The 21,343-nt window shown below is 37.0% G+C and overlaps 1 protein-coding gene across 2 annotated transcripts in view; it reads left to right on the top strand.

Moving 5' to 3' along the window:
- Positions 1 to 406: 406 nt before the first annotated feature.
- LOC114668460 (sarcoplasmic/endoplasmic reticulum calcium ATPase 2) overlaps positions 407 to 21,343 on the top strand; it is a 63,671-nt gene continuing 42,734 nt past the window's right edge. Inside the window, exons 1-4 of one of the 2 annotated variants that reach the window (XR_007933890.1) lie at positions 407 to 1,186; positions 2,370 to 2,387; positions 2,483 to 2,565; positions 15,757 to 15,861. Coding sequence is in view for 1 of the 2 variants with exons in the window: in XM_028824219.2 (XP_028680052.1) it covers positions 1,069 to 1,186; positions 2,370 to 2,387; positions 2,483 to 2,565; positions 15,757 to 15,861 (324 nt within the window). In the remaining variant the exon portion in view is untranslated. The remainder of the gene's footprint in view (positions 1,187 to 2,369; positions 2,388 to 2,482; positions 2,566 to 15,756; positions 15,862 to 21,343) is intronic. The other variant, XM_028824219.2, reaches the window with a different exon arrangement.

The raw sequence follows: 21,343 nt of genomic DNA, 5'->3' as shown, positions 1-21,343 counted from the left end.
ACTTACAATTTTTTTTTTCTATTTAAAGCGCAATTATGGGACAAGATGTCCAGTCACGTTCTTACAGCAAACATGGATTGGAAGACATTGTGGGGACAATTTAGTTAGGAGCCAGATGGACCCTTAGCTTAAAGCATAATAAAAGTGACTCAGAGCGTGTAGATTTCACAGTCTTAAGATTGCACTTTGGAGTGCATGGAAGTACTTTTAGGAAGACTTCTGGGTGACATGGCAATGAAGCTTGTCGCTCTGGGAATGGGAACGGGAACAAGACCCCATTGAAAATAAAAAAAGAGATGCCTGCGTCATCCATCCGGGATACCGATCGATGTATAAAAAAGCTTTAATCAGCTGATCCAAGACTTTGAAAAGACTAAAGCGGGGGAGAAAGCGAGCGAGCGAGAGAGAGAGAGAGAGAGAGAACACGAGAGGGAGGGGTAGGGTGCGGAAAGGAGATTTCCGGACTCGGTGCAGCCAATGAACGGACTCCACATGCGGAGCGAGTCGACAGGGGGGCCGCTGTGAGACACATTCAATAAAACGCGATAGGCGCTGCAGAGCCCAGCCACTGACAGGAGCCGCAGCCGGAAAGCGATAACTGCCCGGGCTGCCGAAGAAAGGAGAAAAAAAAAAAAAAAAAAAAAAGGATAAATATATATAAATATATTTTTTTAAAAGCACGTACCGATTCAAGGGCATCGCAGCAAACGGCGGCTTTGGAAGACAAAACGACAGAGATTCCTTCACAGATTGTCGGAAGTGAAACTCGGCGCACGCACGCGCGTGTACGGAGATCGAGAAGCAAGTTAACTGTGCCGGCTCCTGCGGGCTGTTTCGTGTTTTCTATTGGAGTTGATTTTTATTTTTATTACTTTGTTTCATGTAAATTGTCATTAGAACAAGCATACATGTTAGTGCTGTCCGTTTAAGTAACGTGCAGAGGCCGGCGAGGCACCCTCTCCGAAAAGAAAAAAGACTGGCAAACAGAGGGAGCGAAGAGAGCGAGCGAGGCATACAAGATACGTACCCGTCCGAGTTCCCAGACCGTGTCGACGGCGGTAATCCAGCATGGAGAACGCGCACACCAAGACGGTGGATGAAGTTTTCGCCTATTTCAGCGTGAATGAAAGCACGGGGCTAAGCCTGGACCAGGTGAAAAAGCAAAAGGAGAAGTTTGGCCCGAATGGTAAGTTCTGGTTTGGCCTCCTTTAATTTCTTAACTACTTTTCCCCCTTTTTCTCCTTGACGTCCACGCGCGTGCCCGCAGCCACCAAACACACACACGCCGTCGCTCACTCGTTCTCTGTCTGACGTCCTCCCGCCACGCTGCATGCCGGCCGGTTAGTCGGTTGCTTATTCACTCGCTCCGCCACCAGGCCTCGCCGGTAACTACGGGCGACGACTCAGACACCCTGACTGGAAAGAAGATGGGGGGGGGGGGAAACGGACTCGTGGAGATAGCTGACGTCATCTTAAACCTCGTGTCTCCCTTTTTTTTTTTTTTCGCAGTTTGGGCTCCCGGTTGGATAATCCAGCCGGCTCCCAAGGGTGTAGGATTTCACGGGGCTGCGGCCCTCTTGTACAGACAAGGTCGGGATGTTCTCGCAGCGCACCATCTTCGGTTTTTCTTTTTACCTCAAGTTTTCCATTTCGATTAATGATTAGCTTCTTTAAGAACTGTTTAATACGCATTGTCCCGTAGAAGGGACTTCTGTGAGGTATTTGATGTCGGGGTCTAGGGGATGAATTGTGTGTGTGCTCAACGACCCCCATGCCCTGGGAACATCTCCACCCCCCAGCAGTCATTTAAAAGTGACCATCTGTTGAAGTAAACGCCACGGCGGATGCAATAAATTAGCATTTTCCGTAGGGGAAACCCCGGTTATATAGCGCCATGATTCGTTCCCATACTTGCCGCGAGTAGACTTAGTCTAGAGATTTGATGCCGCACTAGGGAGTCTTGTGGTTTATATTTCAACCTGATGATAGTTTTCATTCTTTTTCCCTTTCATTACTGACCAATTTCTTGACCTAATTTAGTGGGTCCTGTCCTTGAAGCTGTGGGCATAAAGCAGGAGTCGACCTTGAAGGAGGCGCTACTCCATCCTTCTAAAAGCACAATCGAATAACGAAAAGCTCTGCATTTGTTGGCTAGCGAAAAATACAGAAATCTGACTTCAATTACACACCATTCTCTCTATTCTGCGTCTGTTTATAATGTATGTTGTTTACCTACAAAAAAAAAAAACATGAAATAAGTTAATGTTTGTGTAACGTTACACGAAGTATAAGTGATTCTAATTTTGGTGTCTCTATTTCTTTTAATTTTCTTTTCTGGCATGATCTCATTGACCTGGACTGATCTGCAGAGCTACCAGCTGAAGAAGGTAAGTGTTGTTTGTTCTGCCCCCCCACCCCCCTTTTTCATTTATATATTTAATTTTCTTATGATACAGTACTTTATTTTTTTGTAATTTTCTAGGAAAATCATTGTGGGAGCTTGTAATTGAACAGTTTGAAGATTTACTAGTTCGAATTCTTCTATTGGCAGCTTGCATATCTTTTGTAAGTATAATTTTAATTAGGTTTGTTTTGCTTCATTTAATGCACATTTTCGTTTTAGTTTAACTTGGTGACTGCTCAGCCTCCAGTTATGTCCTGATCACTTTCTTGACATTAGTGTGCCTTCTAACTGATTGAACACAAGTCTGCACTGAAATGAGTAAGTTTATTAAGGGAAAGAAATAATAACATTTATTATTCTGTATATTAATGGTGCAGTTGTGTTTTGTAAAGGCATTTTGCCTTTTAAAAAAAACAAACCAAAAAAAAACCCCAGGGACTCTTTGGGTAGCATAATTCTCAAGCTTTGATTTCTCCCAACCTAGTACTGATAACACTGGATTCAGAATCTGAATGGACCAGTAGAAGCTTATTTAATGCATCATACAACTGTCATATTTACAAAATAACATAAAGATCAGTTATGCGCTTTGGCTGACCTACAACAACATAAATTCATCCATCCATCCATCCATTTTCCAACCCGCTGAATAATGCAACCTTGTGATGAATAGGTAACTGCTTATGGGGTTGCGGGGAAGGCTTATTTATCCTTTTCAACTTTTAGGATGTTAAGAGAGAAAAGCACTTGACAGACAACAACAGCGTTTATTTCTACTGCACATTTTCATACAAACCGTGTAGGTCAAAGTGCTTTACAAGATGTCAAAGAGAAAGCTACAAGCAAAGAAAAATTAAGATTAGGCAAGAATATTAATGAATAAGTAACACATTTATCCAATCTTGCTTAACATAGATATAATTAGTAGAAGGTAGCATCCTTATTTGCAATATCATATTGTAAAAATGTCTCTAAAGATGAGTCCAACAGGGAGAGCAAATAAGTTTCTCCAACATTATTGATGCATGAACAATTCATGCTACTAATAGCAAATGATGTGGTTGTGTACTTTTCAGTAGGTTGCTTGCCTCTTTTATTAATATATGTAAGGACAGTGGTTTATTTATTGGGCATCCTTCTACTATTTGTATTACTGTTTAGAATAAGTAAATTATTGAGAGGCTGTCCTGAAGGGATTCAAGCTGTGATGTTGCATGTTTTGTGTCTTTGATTATTTTGGGAAGTTGTGAAGATTCCACAGCATGCATTATGTTCTTAGCTCAGCCAGTGTGGTGCTGGAAATCAGTGAATCAGAAAGCACGTCTAATTTGTATTTATCTCATATAGGTTCAGAGAAAGTGTGTGGTATTGTCCTTCTCCCTGGTCAACTGCACCCACCTTTCTTCCCAGCTGGTTTTTACATTCCGGAAACGTGCATATAATTATTTAAAATTGATTATTACATGGCAATGTTTGGTGTTTTTTTTTTTTTTCTCTCACTCTTCCCAGTGAGGGTAGAGGGCCTTTCTTGTTGTGGTAGACATTTGATCATTGTGTAGGTCTAATATTATTCCTCAATTGCGCTGTTTAATTTTGATAGCAAATTTAAAAACGTAGTCCTACTGCTGTCCCACTTAATGAATCTAAAGTAGAAGACAGCATAGAATGTAGAAATGTTGTCAGTCATTGTCCAGCCCGCTATATCCTAACTACAGGGTCACAGGGGGTCTGCTGGAGCCAATCCCAGCCAGCACTGGGCGCAAGGCAGGAACAAATCGTGCCCACTGCAGGGCATACACGCGCACACTAGGGACAATTTAGGATTGCCAGTGCACCTAACCTGCATGTCTTTGGACTGTGGGAGGAAACCCACGCAGACACGGGGAGAACATGCAAACTCCACGCAGGGAGGACCTGGGAAACAAACCCAGGTCTCCGTACTGCGAGGCAGCAGTGCTACCACTGGGCCACAGTGCCGCCCAGAAATGTTGTTGATGTTAATTGGCCTTATTATTGAAAGTAAATTAATATGTAGAGCATTCTACGTTTGCTCAGGGTGGTGTTTTAATATTTTTGCCATCTCGCATTTTACTTCTTAACAACTTGGATGTTGAGTTTTGGTTCTCTCGGTTAGCAAAGCTGTATTTGACTGCAGGTTCCTTTTTCAAGTATGTATATCTGCAAGTTGTTCAACCATCTCATAATTTTGAGGTCTTTTCCTGTTAGTGGAATGTGTTTAGGTACTGGGCAGTTGAATTCTCAAATTACCAGTACGCAGGCTTTTAAAGTTGTGTGTCAGATGTGGTCATGTGCTTTGTGTTTTTACAACATACAGTGTAGAATGCTGCGTTTTCTTACTTAATTTGCTTTCTGTTCTTCTTTCAACTTAATATTCAATTGACAGTGTGTCACATTGCACATGGCAAGGTAGCCAGTTACTTCCTTCAAGCCAGTTTCTTTCTTTCTAATGATGTCATTTATTTTTCCGTCACTTAAGTCTTTGTTACCATTTATCAGAAAAGTATAAATGCTTGTTGTTAGGAATAGTTTTTTCTAGGTGGAAAACACAACATGCCATCTTAATCCAGTTTAGGGTCATGGTTGGGCTCAAGACTATTTTGATAGCACGGGGGGAAAGTGCAGGATACATCTTTCTGCAGGCTCCACTTGTGCTTGCACATGCACACAGGGCCATTTTGGAATCGGCAACTAATATAAATGAAAGATCTGTGGGTATGTGGTAGGAAAATGCTAGAAATATATGGGGACAGCATGTTGAATGTGAGATGCTGGAAGCATGAGGCGTTCATTACTGTGCCTTCCAAAATAACTAGGTTTTATGTAAAATAAAAAGGCTTAAAATGCTACACCTTTGGTGATCTCGTTGACTTTTTATTTTGTTTTGAGGGTCACTGTGACCAGGTTGCCCTTCCCATCTACAATCAACTTTCCTTTTTTTTTAATCGACAAAGCCAGTCCTGGTCTCCAACCATAAAAGTGGTGTTGTAATGAAAATGTTTGTATATGATGGGTGGAAATCTTCCTCTTCCTAATGCTTTTAAATAGTGGCTTTCACTATCCAGGTTTAAGGTAATGACCTGTGCTAATCTTTCCTGTGCATCAGCAGTTCCCTTTATGTTTAAGGTGTTTCAAATGTGCATAGAGACAATACAATAAATAATGCTGCTGTATCTTTAAGTGATTTATAAAACATGTTTCACTGTCTTCAGTACATGAGGTAACTTTAATCCTTATTAAAATACAGATGAACATTAGTTTGTCTATATCCATCTTTGGGCACCTGAGCTTTCCAGACACTTATCACAATTCAGTTTTGCTCTGCTCCCCACCTCTGGAGCTCGCTACCATCTGAGCTTAGAAATATTGAATCATTCTCACTTTTCAAATCTAAACTTAAAACTCATTTGTTTAAGAGTGCTTTTTCTCTTTGATTATAATTCCTCTATCTGATTTTTAATTTTTGTATTTTTAGTTTTGTTAATAATCTGTGTTTTATCCATTGTTTGGTGACCTTGAGTGTTTAGAAAGGCGCCTACAAATAAATGAAATGTATTATTAAGTGATGCAGTGTAGGGTCCTTCCTTGAGTTTGAACAGAAAAAGCATTCAAATTTGGAAGGATATGAAGAAAGAGACAGCATTCATTTTCTTTCAGGATTGTTTTATTAAGACACACACAGTAGTAGAGAACTTAGAATAAAGTGTGGCTCGATACAATAGTTTTTTTTTATTATATATATATATATATATATATATATATATATATATATATATATAATATAATATATATAGACATTAAGTCATATTGTATTTGCTTTAAAATATTTCTGATATTTAAGCATATTGAGTAACAGAAATTATTAGAATTTGTGAGCCCTGTGTTTAAGTGGCGTCTTACCTTTTGTTGGGCCGTGGTTTGCAACCAGAGATGCTGGGATATGCTCTAATCCCCATGACCATAAACTTGCACTTATATTTAGAATGTTTCCAAAACGGGATAAGCTCAGGGGCATTGTATCTTGCAGATTCACAAAATACATAGATTAAGGAATAAAATGAACGTACCTTTTGATTCTGAATAACCCGAGCACAGTGATTAGTTTCTATATTTAAATTAATTTGTTTAAAGGCTTTTACAAGCTGTGAAGTAACCATTGTCTATCATTTCTTTTATAAATGTTGTGTTCTTGTAACATTGGAGACTCATTTTGTAAAGAAACTTTAAAATTGTCCTCAATTTACAGTTTTTATCCTGGAGCTATAACAATTGTTACTTTTCTTTTTTTACCCCAGTATTTCAATAACGAAAAAATAATCTTAATTTCCTGATTTGTTGCCTCTTCTCTTCTCTTACGGCCCTCTTTGTAAAGAATAGATGAATTATTGCTTTTTTAGTGACTGATTCTGTTGCATATCTTGTCTTGTTTTCTAGAACTTTCTACTAGTGTACAAAGTTGATTACATTTGTAAATGGAGGTGACAGCAGACATGTGGCCTTTGGCTGATCAACTTATTGAACCAATAATCACTATTGGCATGATGGTTTTTTTTTTCTCCGTACTGTGTGCTGTATTGTCATTTTATCGTCTATCCAATTCCTGAATCCAGTGATTTCAGGGAGCCTGGGCCCCTTTATAACAAAACATAACACTCTGCCAATTCTTTAATCCATAGTTAATCTAACAAATGACTGAGGTTTGGCAGTAAACTTTTTTTTTTTTTTCCAAGTTTATTTTAACTGGGAAAAATAGATTTTAGTTGTATTAGACCATCATTTGAGGTTGGTTATTCTCCTGTGTTCTTGACTGTTGGTAGAAAGTCTTCCCCTCCTAAAAATCTCTTCCTTGTTAAAGTGGGTTCTGAGAGAAAATGGATCAGTTTATCTTTATAACTGTTTGTCAGCTTCTGACTGTATAGCAGTTTACTGTTGTAATAATGTAATGTGTATTGCTGCAGTGTTCCTCTTTAAATTTATGTTTATGGATTACATACCTAATTAATCTCATTTCATTATTTTTTGTTCACACTAGTTTGAAAGCATTTCAGAGGAAGTGTTAAACCTGTTTCAACCATAAGTTTAATGGTAAATGACAGGAACTGAACAAATTACTTGTGTGTTCTGAACCTGGGATATGTAGAAAACAGTCAGGAGACAATATGTGTTGTGGTTGTAGTGAATATATCAAACTATTGAATCCTGAATTCTTAAGGTTGTGATTTTTTTGTTCAGTGTAAAGAATGTTAGTTTCTTAAGCTCATAATGCGCATTCTAGCAGGTTTGAGTTATTAAATTTTACTGTTAATTTTTTTCATTATAAAATTCTTGGGCTTAACACTGGCAAAATTAACATCCTATCAAATAACTGGCAGATTTAAATTTGTCCTTTTATATATTACTAAATATGTTCTAGAAAATAAAAGTAGCTCCATGCAAAGCACAGTTGTAGTATGTTAATGGTAACGGATGGTTGACAGAGAATAGCTGACTGAGATTAATTGAATTAAAATTTACTGGTGAAAAGAATATTTAAACTTTTCACAACTCTTGATAATTGCTTTCAGTTTTTTGTATAATTGTATTTGCTGGTGTTTTGGACTGTATTTGTCAAATGATGGCACATTTTTAAATATTTTGAAGCAGGTACCTCTAACTTGAAGCAGTTATTTGAGGCAGGTAAATAGTTATTAAGGCAGCAATGCACAGAATCTGAACATATTACTCAAAATTAACGATTTGCCAGATACAGTATGACATTTTTAAAGTCTGATCCACTTTTTTGAGTTCTAGACATATAGTAGACTAAAGCAACTTCATATAATTAAATTTTTTTTTTTGCTTTTTTTTTTTTTTTTTTTTAAACAAAATGATAAGAAGTAATTTGAAGTAATCTCTGTGAGGTACATAATAATTATTCTTTATGTGTAGCTTTGGGCAGGTGCATTATTTATCAGGTGGAAACTGCATATATGCCATTCCTTAATTTTTTGAATCAGCAATTCCCTGTTTTTCATTTGCATCCTTGCATGGAACTGCTGCTTGGCTTGACTAGACTCCTACCATGTGGATTTTTCCTTTCTTTGTCTTTAGTTACAACAGGCAGATATAACTGGTGCTTGGAATAGTATTCCAGTTGTCTCGCCAGCCTTCAATTCTGATAATAGCAAGGTGGCAGTTGTCGCTCTTGACAGTTACACAAGTGATGACAGCATTGAGGATCCTGTAGTTGACCAAATTTGGGCAGTGACCTTCAGCTGTGGGCACAGTATCCATTTGTAGCGCTACATCCTTGCAGCTTGGCCTGCAGTTTCTATGATAATGCAGCAGTTCTAAATCTGAAAGATTGCTGGAGGTGATTTTTAGGTGGAAAAAGAAATACATACTAGAATTTCAAGATTAACACATTGTTAGCCATTTCTGTGCAGATCTTTAAGGTGTGTAGGCAAATGGAAAGTTTTGCAAAAATTTAGGTTTTTAGTTTCATAAACAGTTGACAAAAATGCATTTAAACTTTATTTTCAAAGCGTACATTAATAGGCTTGGAAACAGGTAATTTCTGATCATCCTGAATGGTGCGTAGCTAATGATGTAGTTAGCTTTATAATAAGCTTAATATTTTTAAAAAATTGAATCTGTGGGGAATGCAAAATATTCAGATTCATTGTGATATGAGTTTCTGTAACCTAATATTGTTACCAATATCTTTTAATGGCTGTATAGAAAGAAGTTAAAGCCTGGCATTGTAGTGAAATGTATGTAACCGTGCACGTGTCTGGAATGAAGACTACAATCTTAATTCTTAAATGTTCCTCTATGTATCAGAAATGCAAGTATTTTTTGTGTCATTTATTGAGATTGTCTTTAGACGTGCATATGGTACTTTATAGGGATTCTCTAATCAGTTTTTTGTAGGTTCAATATCGATTGCAGATCTCATGTTACTAAAATTGGTTGCTAAGCTACTGCATAATGTAGAATACATTGTTTGTATTAAAATTTTTATAATTAAACTGCAAACCAGAGGTGTTACCTATTCCTTTTTTTTTTTAATTGAAATTGTGTAGGCTTTGTTGTTATCTGACCATAAAAATATTAAATAACATCTCCTTAACCTTTCAACTAGTAAAACATGTACAGAAATATTTAGCCATAATACACTTAAAATAAAAAGTCTCCTTAATTATATGCCACAATTCTAATGAAATGTTCACATTTATTAGTAAAAGAAACCCAACGCAACAGTTATTTTATTGAAGTAAAAATACCCGAGTTATTTAAAACCAGTTATGCTTTACTATGGAAGCTTATTTCTTCCATTCGATTTAAAGAAAAAAAAATATAATTTTTGTAATTATTGCCTTTGTTTGCAAAAACTTTGCTGTTAGTGGAATATCTTGCACATGCATGCTCCAGCCATCTGGTGACAGCTGAGGAAGAGGTTAAGCATAGTGTGCAGTCAAGTGGAAAGAACTGAATAAAACTTAAAATACTCATTTAATCCTGCATGTGTTTAGCAATAAATTTAATTGGCCAAGTTTAGGGTTACAGGGAGACTGTGATTATGGCAGCACCACTACGCATTAAGGTTAGAAACCAGCGTGGTGGGCTTTATTTTGGTTCTTTGTCGGGCTCAGTCGCACACACATGCACTTCAGTGCTGTGTGGAATCCAGTAGCAAAGCTTTATGCTATAGATAATTTGAGTGTTCAAAACAAAATGTCTTCAGGGGCTCGGGGCAGTAATTTTTGGTGGGGGGGGGGGTTTGGAGGGATTAGATGTTATTTACTTCAGTGTATGAAGGACTAAATGTAATTATAAAACACAAGAAAATGATCAAATTTGGCAATATTTCTGTTAAGTTTCATTAAGGTTCATATATGGTCTTAGGATTTAATAGTAAATGTTGGCCAGTGACGTCTGTTTGTAATGTTTTTAAATTTTGTAATAGGTAACTAAATCACATGTGCAGTTACTTTGTTTTTGTAATTGAGTTCTAAAACATTGCTTCTAGTTTCTAGGGCAAAATCTTCGTTCCTTTTTCTTCCTTTTCTAATGAAAATGGGAGCTGCTGTACTAAACACAGGCTCACTCACTGTACACTGACACATGTTTCAACTACATGTCAAAGTGAAAATATCTGAGTTCTTTATCTTTTAATTTCTGTCAGAAGCACCTCTCTTGTACTTGAAGCTTAAGGTGGACAACATACACATCTGTTGTTGTTCTTCATGTACAGGACACCACCTCAGAATATTACTCCACTTTCTGCTTTAAATGAAGTTCAGCAGCCAAATGATGATTCAAAAGTGCAATTTCTCAAGTGCCTTAATACTTTGTATAAAAGAGCACTATAATTAAATTAACATAAAACTTATAAAAGCAGATTCTGGACAAAAATGTTTTTTTAGATCAGCTAATTTCTCAATAACCAAATGAGTCACTTGGAGTGAAAATCACTAGGTCCTCACTAGTATTTTATTAAAAAGTCAGATAAGCTTTTAAGATTTCTAGTTTGGCTTTCTTCAGTGCTTATGTATTGAATACGTCAGTTTAGCCTTCATGTGGTGTTCTTTTACCTTAAGTAGAACCCTACTAGACATGTTGCCTAAGTGGATGTGGTGCTGATGGTTAACCAGTTCTAGATGTCTCCAACCATTCCTTTCCTCAAATTGCATTGTCTAATCTACAGTGCAATCTGAGGATACGATGCAATTCAGGGTTTCACTGGGTGCAAATTAGGAAACAGCCTAGCAGAAGGTGCTTGTGTACCACAGAACTTGATTTGAAGTTTCAATATCCGTATAGTGTGGTGGTGCTATTGTGTGAGTATGCATACCTTCTTTTAGTCTTGATGCTATTATGGCTAAGTGGTAGTTCAGCTTCCACTTTCTGATGTATTGTCGTGTTGTTTGTGTATAAAAGCGTTTATTTTTTCTTTCTTGTAGTTTTTTGGAAAATAAACCCCTGTCTCAGTTTGGTTTCTTTTCAGAGAATCAACTTTTTGTGTGGGTTTTTTCCCCCTCTCCATAGACTGTGTGATGATCTTCAATGGTTACATGATACAAAAATAATGAGGGCCAAAGTTATTTGTGTGGCCTTAGATGGCTAGGGAGTCAAGTCCATTATGGAATCATGAGAGCAGGGTGTTCTATGAGGAGCACATACCGCAGGTATGGTTTCTTCTCCTTTGCCATCTTACCCATCTCATCAGGGAGGGTCTTCATCATGAAGGAAGGTGCTGTTTAGTGTATCATGAGGCAGTACAGGGGTTGTTAGTCGGGCAATCTGATGCATTAGCAGTGGAGTGTTTTTTTTTTTTTTTTTGTTTTTTTTTAAACTCTCTCTCTTTTGAGAGTAAGTAACCTTTCTGAGGTGGCACTAATGGAAACTCTTGAGTTTTCATTTGCCTTTCAAATAGATAATTTGAATAGATAAGATGTTCTTATTCCAGTATTCTTTAATCTGCATTGCCTGGGACAGCATCATGTATCTGGTTTCTGTCTGCAACACATCTTTCCAGAGAATGTTTTTTTTTTTTTTTTCTCCACCTCATTCACAAAAGTCAGAGCAGAGTATACTTGCTAAGGAGACAGCAAGCTACTGGAAATGTTCAATTAGTCCAGAGTAGCCAGTGTGGTGTTCTATGCTGTAGTCCCCTGGGGAAGCAACTTAATCTCCAAAGAAACACAATGCCTGAATAAATGTATCGGAAAAGCCTGCTCCATCACAGGGTGAACCCTGGACACACTGGAAGCTGCTGTAGAAAAGAGGATGGTGGCAAAGTTGGATACCATAATGGAAAACTACCTTCCAGGAGCCACAGGCTCATTATGCCACTGTGTGTTAAGAAGCACATCTGAGGGTCTTTTCTGCCCACTGCTATCAGGCATTTCAGTGCTTCTTCTTGGGGCATTTTTTTTTTTAAAATACCTTTTAAATACCAAAAATCCATCCATTATCCAACCCGCTATATCCTAACTACAGGGTCACGGGGGTCTGCTGAAGCCAATCCCAGCCAACACAGGGTGCAAGGCAGGAAACAAAACCCGGGTAGGGCGCCAGCCCACCGCAGGCCAATGTTCTAATTCGAAATAATCTGAATTTATATTCCCACTGCAGGGCACACGCACACACTAGGGACAATTTACAATCGCAAATGCACCTAGCCTGCGTGTCTTTGGACTGTTGGAAGAAGCCCACGCAGACACTGGGAGAACATGCAAACCCCACGCAGGGTGAACCCAGGTCTCCTTACTGCAAGGCAGCAGCGCTACCACTGCGCCACCATGTCGCCCTTTTTTAAATACCATTGTGACATATTTGAACAATATACATTTATTTTATTTATTTATTTATCTATGTACATACTAGACAAAGAGCCCGTTTCGACAACGTAAGATGAAACGGGCACGAGTTTATGTCAGCAGTGTATGAAGAACAAATGATAAGTAACGAAGAAGTTGTTTCATAATGATTGTAGTCCGCTTTACTCATTACTGTACAGGCTTGTACTGTTAGTTGATGAATTTTCCAGGCCTATAGCATAATATTGAATGATGAATGTTCCAGTACAATATGGAATAGTAATAAAGTATAAGCACCACAAACCTGATATAGGTGTATTGAATGAGTGCGTAATTGAATCAGAATGTGTAATTAGGCCTCGAGCTGTAGTCGAAATCGCCTTTCAGGCCTCTAGAGCTTTAATCGAAGTCACCTTTCTCTTTGAATTTCTGCGGCCGTAAATCCACTGCCTGCCGCGATGTTGGGGTTGAATGTGGGTCTCGTAAGGTTTTTCGGGCAGCTGCGCAGAAGACGACTGCGCATTCGGCTTCGGATGGACGTACGTGAGTGAGGAGGCAGGCGAATTATGTATTAAGATAATTTGATTGATTGGCTATTATTTGTTCTTGTTTCTGTTTCTGCTTCTGTATGCATCTGAATTTCCCCTTGGGATTAATAAAGTTTAATTAATCTGTTTGTTTAAGCTAGGAGTGAAAACCAAGCATGCTATGAGAAATTCCTGTGTGGTGGTGTTAGAACTTTATTATTCCTATAAGGTTATAGTGGACTGCAGTAACCTGAAAACAATCCTTAAGTTATGAAAATCTATCTTGTGTATCCAAAACATTGGTTTACATTAACTACATAAACCTGATGAATTTGTGTCATCGTTAATTGTCAAAAATGTAAAAATGCATTAAAATGTGGTGTAATGTAGTGCAATGACTTATTTACTCTTGGCATGTTTATTATTGCAGAACCTATGAAACATCAAACCATGGCTTTCGTGTGTTTTACATTGTCCAGTTAAGTTTGAGACAGTAGTGATCGGCTTTTCAAATTTATTTTTTGTTTTAAATAAAAGGGAATGTTAGTTTTGGTTAGCTGTTGGATCATAGTGTATGAAGAGTACGTGACTTATTGAAGATCATTGCAGCACTAAGGCATTAGCCCTTTTGTTTTGGTAAATTATTGTATGACTGTAAGCAGTGAGCCATCAAATGATATGATCTCAAAATCCCAGAGGTGTGCATTGAAATTGTACAACATTGGTGCCAAGGGAAAGACACCCGATGGAGATTTAATTTGTCAACAGCTGCAATTGCATATTTAGTATTGCATAATCAGAATGATGTTCAAGATTACTGTAGTTGCCGGCATCTGATTATTATAAGTTGAAGCACAGATGTTGGTCTCTTCTTTTAAAGACATATGGAGATAAAGTATTACAAAACTAAGCTTGTGTGTTTTTTTTTTTTTTTTTTTTTTTTTTTTTTTTAAAGGTAAAACGTCATAAAAAAAGAATAGTGGTTAAAACTATATTTTACAGAGAAAAATGGTCAAACTCAACCCTTTGCTTCCTCTCAACTTTGATAGGTATATAATTGATTCTTTATATTAAAAAAAAAAGTTTCAGAACATGTCCTGCATGCCTAATTTAGGACTAAATTAATGAATTAATTCCAAATTGAGGAAGAAAAATTGTAACAGATCTTAGCAGAGAGAAATGTCTCCCACCCATTTCAGATAATACAGAACACCAGGTTTTCACTGAGATTTGGGAGGTTGGTTAGGATCAGAGTAGGACGTTTTTCTGGAGAGCATTTCATTTTCATTTTACAAGTAAAAAATGTTATCAGAAGAGAAACCGAAGGGCCGGACTTAGAAAAAGCGTCAAGAGAAAAAGGGGGTGAGCACAATGACTGGTCAAAGTAAATGTTGTTACTGTAGTATTTTGGGTGGCATTCACATATATTTACCCCTAAGGGTACCTCTGTGCAAAAGTGGTTAAGCAGGCATATACATGCTATATTCCTGTTGTTTATTAACAAAGTTCTTACATGTTGATTAACTCTGTTGGTTCAAAGTTAATCTTCTCTGTGGCAAATAAGGCCTTATAGATCTTGTCCCCAAGTAAGTCAGTCAGTTTGCTCCATAGTGATCGTTTTTGGCTACTTTTTTATGGACCTATATTTGTTTGTTCCTTGGGTCTGTGTGATTATAAGTTACTTAATGGACCACATGCTTCATGCTCATTTGCTGTCTATGCAGTACCACTGATATATAATTTTTCATAACAGATAGTCAGTCATTGTTGATAGATAAGACCTGTTTAATAGTATTAACTGTTTTGTGCAGGAGACTTTACTGGCTGAAGCACACTTTTGTTTACAACAATTTTTTTTTTTTTTTGCTATACAGTAATCAGATATTTTCTGTTCAAGCCCTTCCATTTATGTTTTATATTTGCTTGCTTCTAAACATGATAGTTAAGAGTTAAATAGCAATTGCAAAAAGCAGCATTTATAACTGTCTGGTGCCAATATCTATCCATCCATTATCCAACCTGCTATATCCTAAATACAGGGTCATGGGGGTCTGCTGGAGCCAATCCCAGCCAACACAGGGCGCAAGGCAGGAAACAAACCACCAGACAGGGCGCCAGCCCACCGCAGGCCAATGTTCTAATTTGAAATAATCTGAATTTATATTCTGTATACAAGCGGAGGCTTCTGAACTTGCCTAGAGAAATTTAATCCATTCAATTATACGTTGTAGGGACCAAAATGTGTACGTTACTGTTTGAAAATATTTGGGTATTTTCAGTTTTGTCATCTTGTTTTGCTTTGTCATCATTGTACAAGTAAACACTGATGTAATTGTCAAAATTTTTAAAATGTTATGAACTGGCTCCTGTTGAAGTCTTTACTATACCGGTGTCAAGTACATTGTTTGTTAAATGTTTGTAAGAAATCTTAAACTTCTTTCAGGAGTTTTGAATTGTTAGTAGTAGAATAACCTGGTTAACCTTTTTTTTTTATTTTTTTAAGGTGTTGGCGTGGTTTGAAGAGGGAGAAGAAACAATCACAGCCTTTGTGGAACCTTTTGTAATATTACTTATTTTAATAGCCAATGCTATTGTAGGGGTGTGGCAGGTAAGAAACCTTGACTCTTTTTTTTTTTTTTAAATAAAAATGTATGATTTTTAAGTAAATTTTTAATTTGGTTAAATTAGTTAAAACAGTGTAAACTTCAAACTTTTCGATGTCTGCCATTACAACTTTTTTCCATTGCTGGTGCTGGGAATTGTTACATGAATCACATACCCTTATTTTGCATAAAAAAATTCTTCAGCTTTGGTTTTATGTTAAGTATCTACAAACTCTAGCATAGATCCAGTCTATCGCATTATGTCTCTTTATGCATCTTTGCCTTTGTAGATCTTTAATCCTCTTAACTTTGTTCCTTTTATCTGTCATGCATCTTTACTATAGAAGCAACACGGTTTACTTTTTCAGCATTTTAAAAACGTGTTGTTTTCTGTGACGTCTAGTGACTTGTGTTTAAATAAAATAGGCAGGTGTAAAAAATGGGTCACTCAGATATAAGTGCAGCCTCTGTTAAAGGTATTGCATGTGTAGCTTAAAGTAAAGGTGTCAAGATATAAGAGGGGGAAAAATTAGGAAAGTATTCTTATTTCCTGGGCTTGCCCAAAATTTCATAGTTTTTAATAGATGGATTTAAATTTATTGCACAGAATAGAATTTTTTTTCCTCACCTCTTATTTTCTTCATCATTGTTGTCTTGTATGTGAAAGTTTCTTAAATAAAGATTATATTAAGTGTGCGTATGTGTTCACTAAAGGGTTTTTTGCATTGACAGTTTTGTGTGACATAGCTGTCAGCATGACAAAAAAAGAGAACTTCTAGCAGTTTGGTCACTTGTAAACTGTAGGTAGTACCATATATGCTGTTTACTTTTACCATTTCCTTTTTTTTAATTTAAGAGTTTTTGTGGATTGTGATTTCTGCTGTTTTTCCTTGTCCTTTAGTATATCATTCAACATTGTATTTTTTTAAAACACCATGTCTGAAGGATTCCAAGGCACTTTGCAGAGTAATCAAGATAACAGTAGAATATCAAGCGTGCAAACAGATCGGAACTCTTGAGACTATTTATAAAATTTGTTATTGATAGGCAAAGTAAGTAGCAGGAATTGTTGAAAATTAAAGGTGTTGGGACAGCAGTTAAGTCAGGGGGAATAAGTGTGACTTGACTGCTTTAGTCTTTTTTTTATGAACATCAAGGCAGATAGAGGCACACAAATGCATAAGGGAATGGGATGTTATAATACAAAGCTGCATTAGTTTTACCCAGGTTTGGATAATGAAATTTAGGAACCGTTAAATACTGGACAGATTGCAAGTCAAGTTCTATTACAACATTTGATTTCACAGATTTGAATCTTCCATCTTCAGATGGGGCCCTGTACTTATTTCATAATACCATCAATCACTCTTACTCTCACCAGCTGTCTTTCTCCCAAAGCCCCTGCTTCTCCTCTGTTGTATTTGAATCATAGAATTGCATTCCAAACTGAAATAACATTATGGATGGGAATTTAAACAACCAGCAAAAATAGATGTGAACTCGCAAGTTTCTGAAAACGTATGCCATGGCATCCTTTAGTATTTATGAAAGTTGCATAAAACTTAGCTTGCTTCTAAAACGACTTCATGCCTTCTCTGCTTTACTGGCTGACAAGAACAGTTGGGAAGCAGATGGCACCAAATCAGGTGGCAGTGGGTTTAACCAATTTTATACTTTTTCTTGCATAGAGTGTGACTTCTTTATTTTAGAATCTGTGCAAATCTTTAGAATCTTTCATTTTTGAACCAGTGTTAGTGTAGCTGTTTAAATTTTTTTCTTTTGATCTGGCAGTTGTACAACTTCGTTTACATGTATTCAGGCTGGGAAGAATCACAGGAATTGTACTATGTTTTTGATTTGAAAAATTACTGATTTCTCTTTTATGATATTTTATGTCAGTCAGTCACTATCCAACCCACTATATCCTAACAGAGGGTCACGGGGGTACGTTGGAGCCAATTCCAACCAACACAGGGCGCAAGGCAGGAACAAACCCCGGGCAGGGTGCCAGCCCACCTCAGGGCACGCGCACACCCACACCCACACACACCACTAGGGACAATTTAGGATCGCCAGTGCACCTAACCTTCATGTCTTTGGATTGTGGGAGGAAACCCACGCAGACACGGGGAGAACATGCAAACTCCACGCAGGGAGGACCTGGGAAGCGAACCCAGGTTTCCTTACTGCGAGGCAGCAGTGCTACCACTGTGCCACCGTGCCTCCCCGATATTTTGTGTTTTGATCATTATTGTCTCCAGTATACCAAATAATTGGTACATTTCTTAGATAGCATGTATGATCAAGCTTTGGTCAAGGTAGATAAAATTAGAATGTTCTTAAATCCCTGTGGGAATGAACAGCCTACAGACAGCATGAAGACTGTTCCCTCAACAGTTGAGGGCCGGATATTTTCCCAGATATCCTGAATCACTTCTTGTCGGTTGTCTTTGGGATTATCCTTCAAAGGACAGTGAGGGCCACTGAGCTATTAGGAAGTACAAAATGCTATCTCTCCGGATGCCTTGGACACCTGTTACCAGCTTAACACTCTCGCGCCCTACCTTCCCCACTTATCTGGTACTTAAAAAGTATTATATTTGGGGCCCTCTCTTGCAGACTGTGGCTACCCTGTAGTGTTACCTGTATTCGCACACTGATGTGCAAAGGTCCTCTGTCATTGTCCATATAGTGCTGAAGCTCCTGTTGTAAATTTATGTGGACAAGTCCCTGTCATGACATTACCTCTGGAAGGCCTACATTGTATTATAAAAACTTTATATGTTGGTTTCTACATATAAAAGTAAAATTTTAAACTGATTTCAGAATTTTCACACTGTTTTATGGAGGGAGGGGGGGTTCATTTTGTGTAGTTGAATATCTACTTTAATTATCATATACTCATTTATGTCTTTGATTTATGTTACAGTTGTTAATGCCAGTCTCTCCCCGTTACAGGGCTTTGTTTTAATTTCAGTCCTTTTATTGTCTTTGTCAAGTTTGCATGTTCTGCCTGTGCCTGTCGTAGTTGTAATCCTTTTTTTCACAAAGCTATAAATTAACCTGATACCTACATTTCTATATTGAGTACATTTATTACTGTTCCCATCTGGGGTTGGTTATTTTCTTGTACTTGTGGTTTCCTGGATAAACTAAACTATAGCTCCCTTTTACCCTGAATTGGTCAACACCGGTACAGAGAGTGGATGGAGAAAAGGAAAAATGTAGTTAATAAGTTGCAGTAGCAGTTGTATTACTTGGATCAGATTCCTGGGCTTACAGCAGAAGTTGTTCAAGAGATAGAAAATTATAAATGATGTATACCAATTTACAGCCATGTCTGGAGAATTTCATGCATCTAGGTATCCAAAAAGGACATAAATGCAAAAGGATAATATGTTGGTGGGAGAAGTTTAGGGATTAAATGTGGAAAATGTGAAATGTCTTGAATGTTTTTCAGACTGAGTTTGACAAGTGAAATTTTGTGCATCAAACCTGGCCAAGTTGGGGATATATCCTGTTTTAATTAGTGTTTTAAGAAGGAGCAAACATAATCTGGCAACACTGCTTGTGCCTATTCACCATTTCTTATGTGTATAGTCATGGATTTTAAATTCACTTTATGTATATATTTGTTTTTGAGAAAAGAAAACGCACAAAGGAGTGTTTTTTTTTTTTTTTTTTTCCCTTCCAAAGTTTCCAAGCTGCATTACAATACATCTGCAATGAAGTGCAAAAGGAGGACATGTCAAAGTCACAGCAGCCAAATGCTTATACAAAATCTCAGTAGGGGAATATAAAAAAGGGAAAAATGTTGCTTAAAAAAGATCTTGAATTTGGGTCACTTGCTGTAGGTTTGAACTTTGTGACATATCCGCTACTGCAGACCCATTTGTCTATTTCTTGTTATTAAGGATATAAAAACTTTTGCATTATGATAGGTTTGCCATGTTGACCTTTAAGTTTGCAAAGCCTTTTTGTTGATATTGCAACCCTATGGCACAATATGTTGTAACGTTGTCTAATAGTTTAGTTTTTTGTTTTAAACTTTAGTGTTCTCCTGCTGTTTCCAGGAATACTAATAATTTGTTTTGAGTGTTTATAGTTAATTATGTTGAGAAAATAGGAAACCACTTCTTGGCTTGACTTCGTAAATGCCATTCCTTTAAAGGCAGTGTTGGGTTATCATGCCATTGAGAACTTAATATGAGGTGATTTAAGTTGTCTTTAATGATATTTTCCCACTTTTTTATTGGAGTGTATTTTTCTAAAACAATATTTTAGATGCTTATTATTATTATCATCATAGTAACCATTGTATAAGTTTGCACCTGCTTTTGGTTCAGTTAATAAGTGTTTTCTTCCCATTACCCAATTTTTCCTATTTTGAAACAGCTAGAAGTTTCTTTTATTGCCCCGATTTGTTAAGGTGTACTCCTTTCATGACTATTTTATTTAAAAAAGAAAAAACAAAACATTCTTCTAGGCATCTTAACTGGAAAGACTGGAGTCACGGGGCAACTTCTTGAAGCTGTGGAGTAAAAAGGAGAGGACATGGTTAGTGACCGTATCACTCCTCGTTCCAGGTGCATGCTTGACCCCAGACTTAGAACAAAGCTGAATGCCCTTTGTGAGGAATTTATACCAAAAGTCAATTTGTGTTGTCTCAAAACTGTTAATTTTATATTAGTTTTAGTCCTTTTTTAATTTGGCTGATTTTACTGATTTTATTTTTTACTGCATTTTTCACTGTAGTCTCTCAAATAACCACACATTTCTGATAGCTGAAGTGTAGGAGTATTGAATAATCTTTGGATATGTAAATTTTGGAGAGAGGTACAGTGATTGGGCTCAGAGACCAAAATATGTGTTAATTTATTTAGATTTCACATTTAACTTTCTAAAAGTATCTTTTATATACTTGTGACTTGCTTTTGTACATCGTTAATTTGCAAGAGGGTCCCGTGCAGATAGGATCCGGTCATGTGTTAATCAGTTAAAGTAATAACAAATATATTATAAACAAGTTAGTAAAATTTGCAACTGACACAAAAAAGATGCTTCAGCAGGTAACTTGTAGTCCTAAAGAAAGCTGTTCAATTAAACGTAAACATAATTTTAGGAAAATATGTAAAAGTAAAAATCTTACATATGCTGTTACAATTGTAGTTGGGAGGTACTGATCCTACAGATAAGTGTATATGAGAAAAATGATTCCAAATTGTTACAGAATCTTTAAAGACTGGTGATAGAATGTTCTATCTTGTGTTTAGTATAACTGGAGAGAGAGAGAGAGAGACAGAGAGCACATGTTCAGAATATTTTTGGAGTGTTTTGGTTTTGCTTAAGGAATTTGCCTGGGGGGGACAGTTAAATAGACTTAGAAAATATTGATTGTGTAGTTAAAATAATGAAGAAATTTATTAGGTTGGATGACTTCTGTTAAACCAGTTATCCGGAGACTCATAGAAAATTAATCCATACACA

Source organism: Erpetoichthys calabaricus, chromosome 18 (assembly GCF_900747795.2).
Source record: "Erpetoichthys calabaricus chromosome 18, fErpCal1.3, whole genome shotgun sequence".
NCBI classification, from domain to species: Eukaryota; Metazoa; Chordata; class Cladistia; order Polypteriformes; family Polypteridae; genus Erpetoichthys; species Erpetoichthys calabaricus.
Note: the sequence above shows the minus strand (reverse complement) of the source record. Positions and strands in the feature narration are given on the sequence as shown.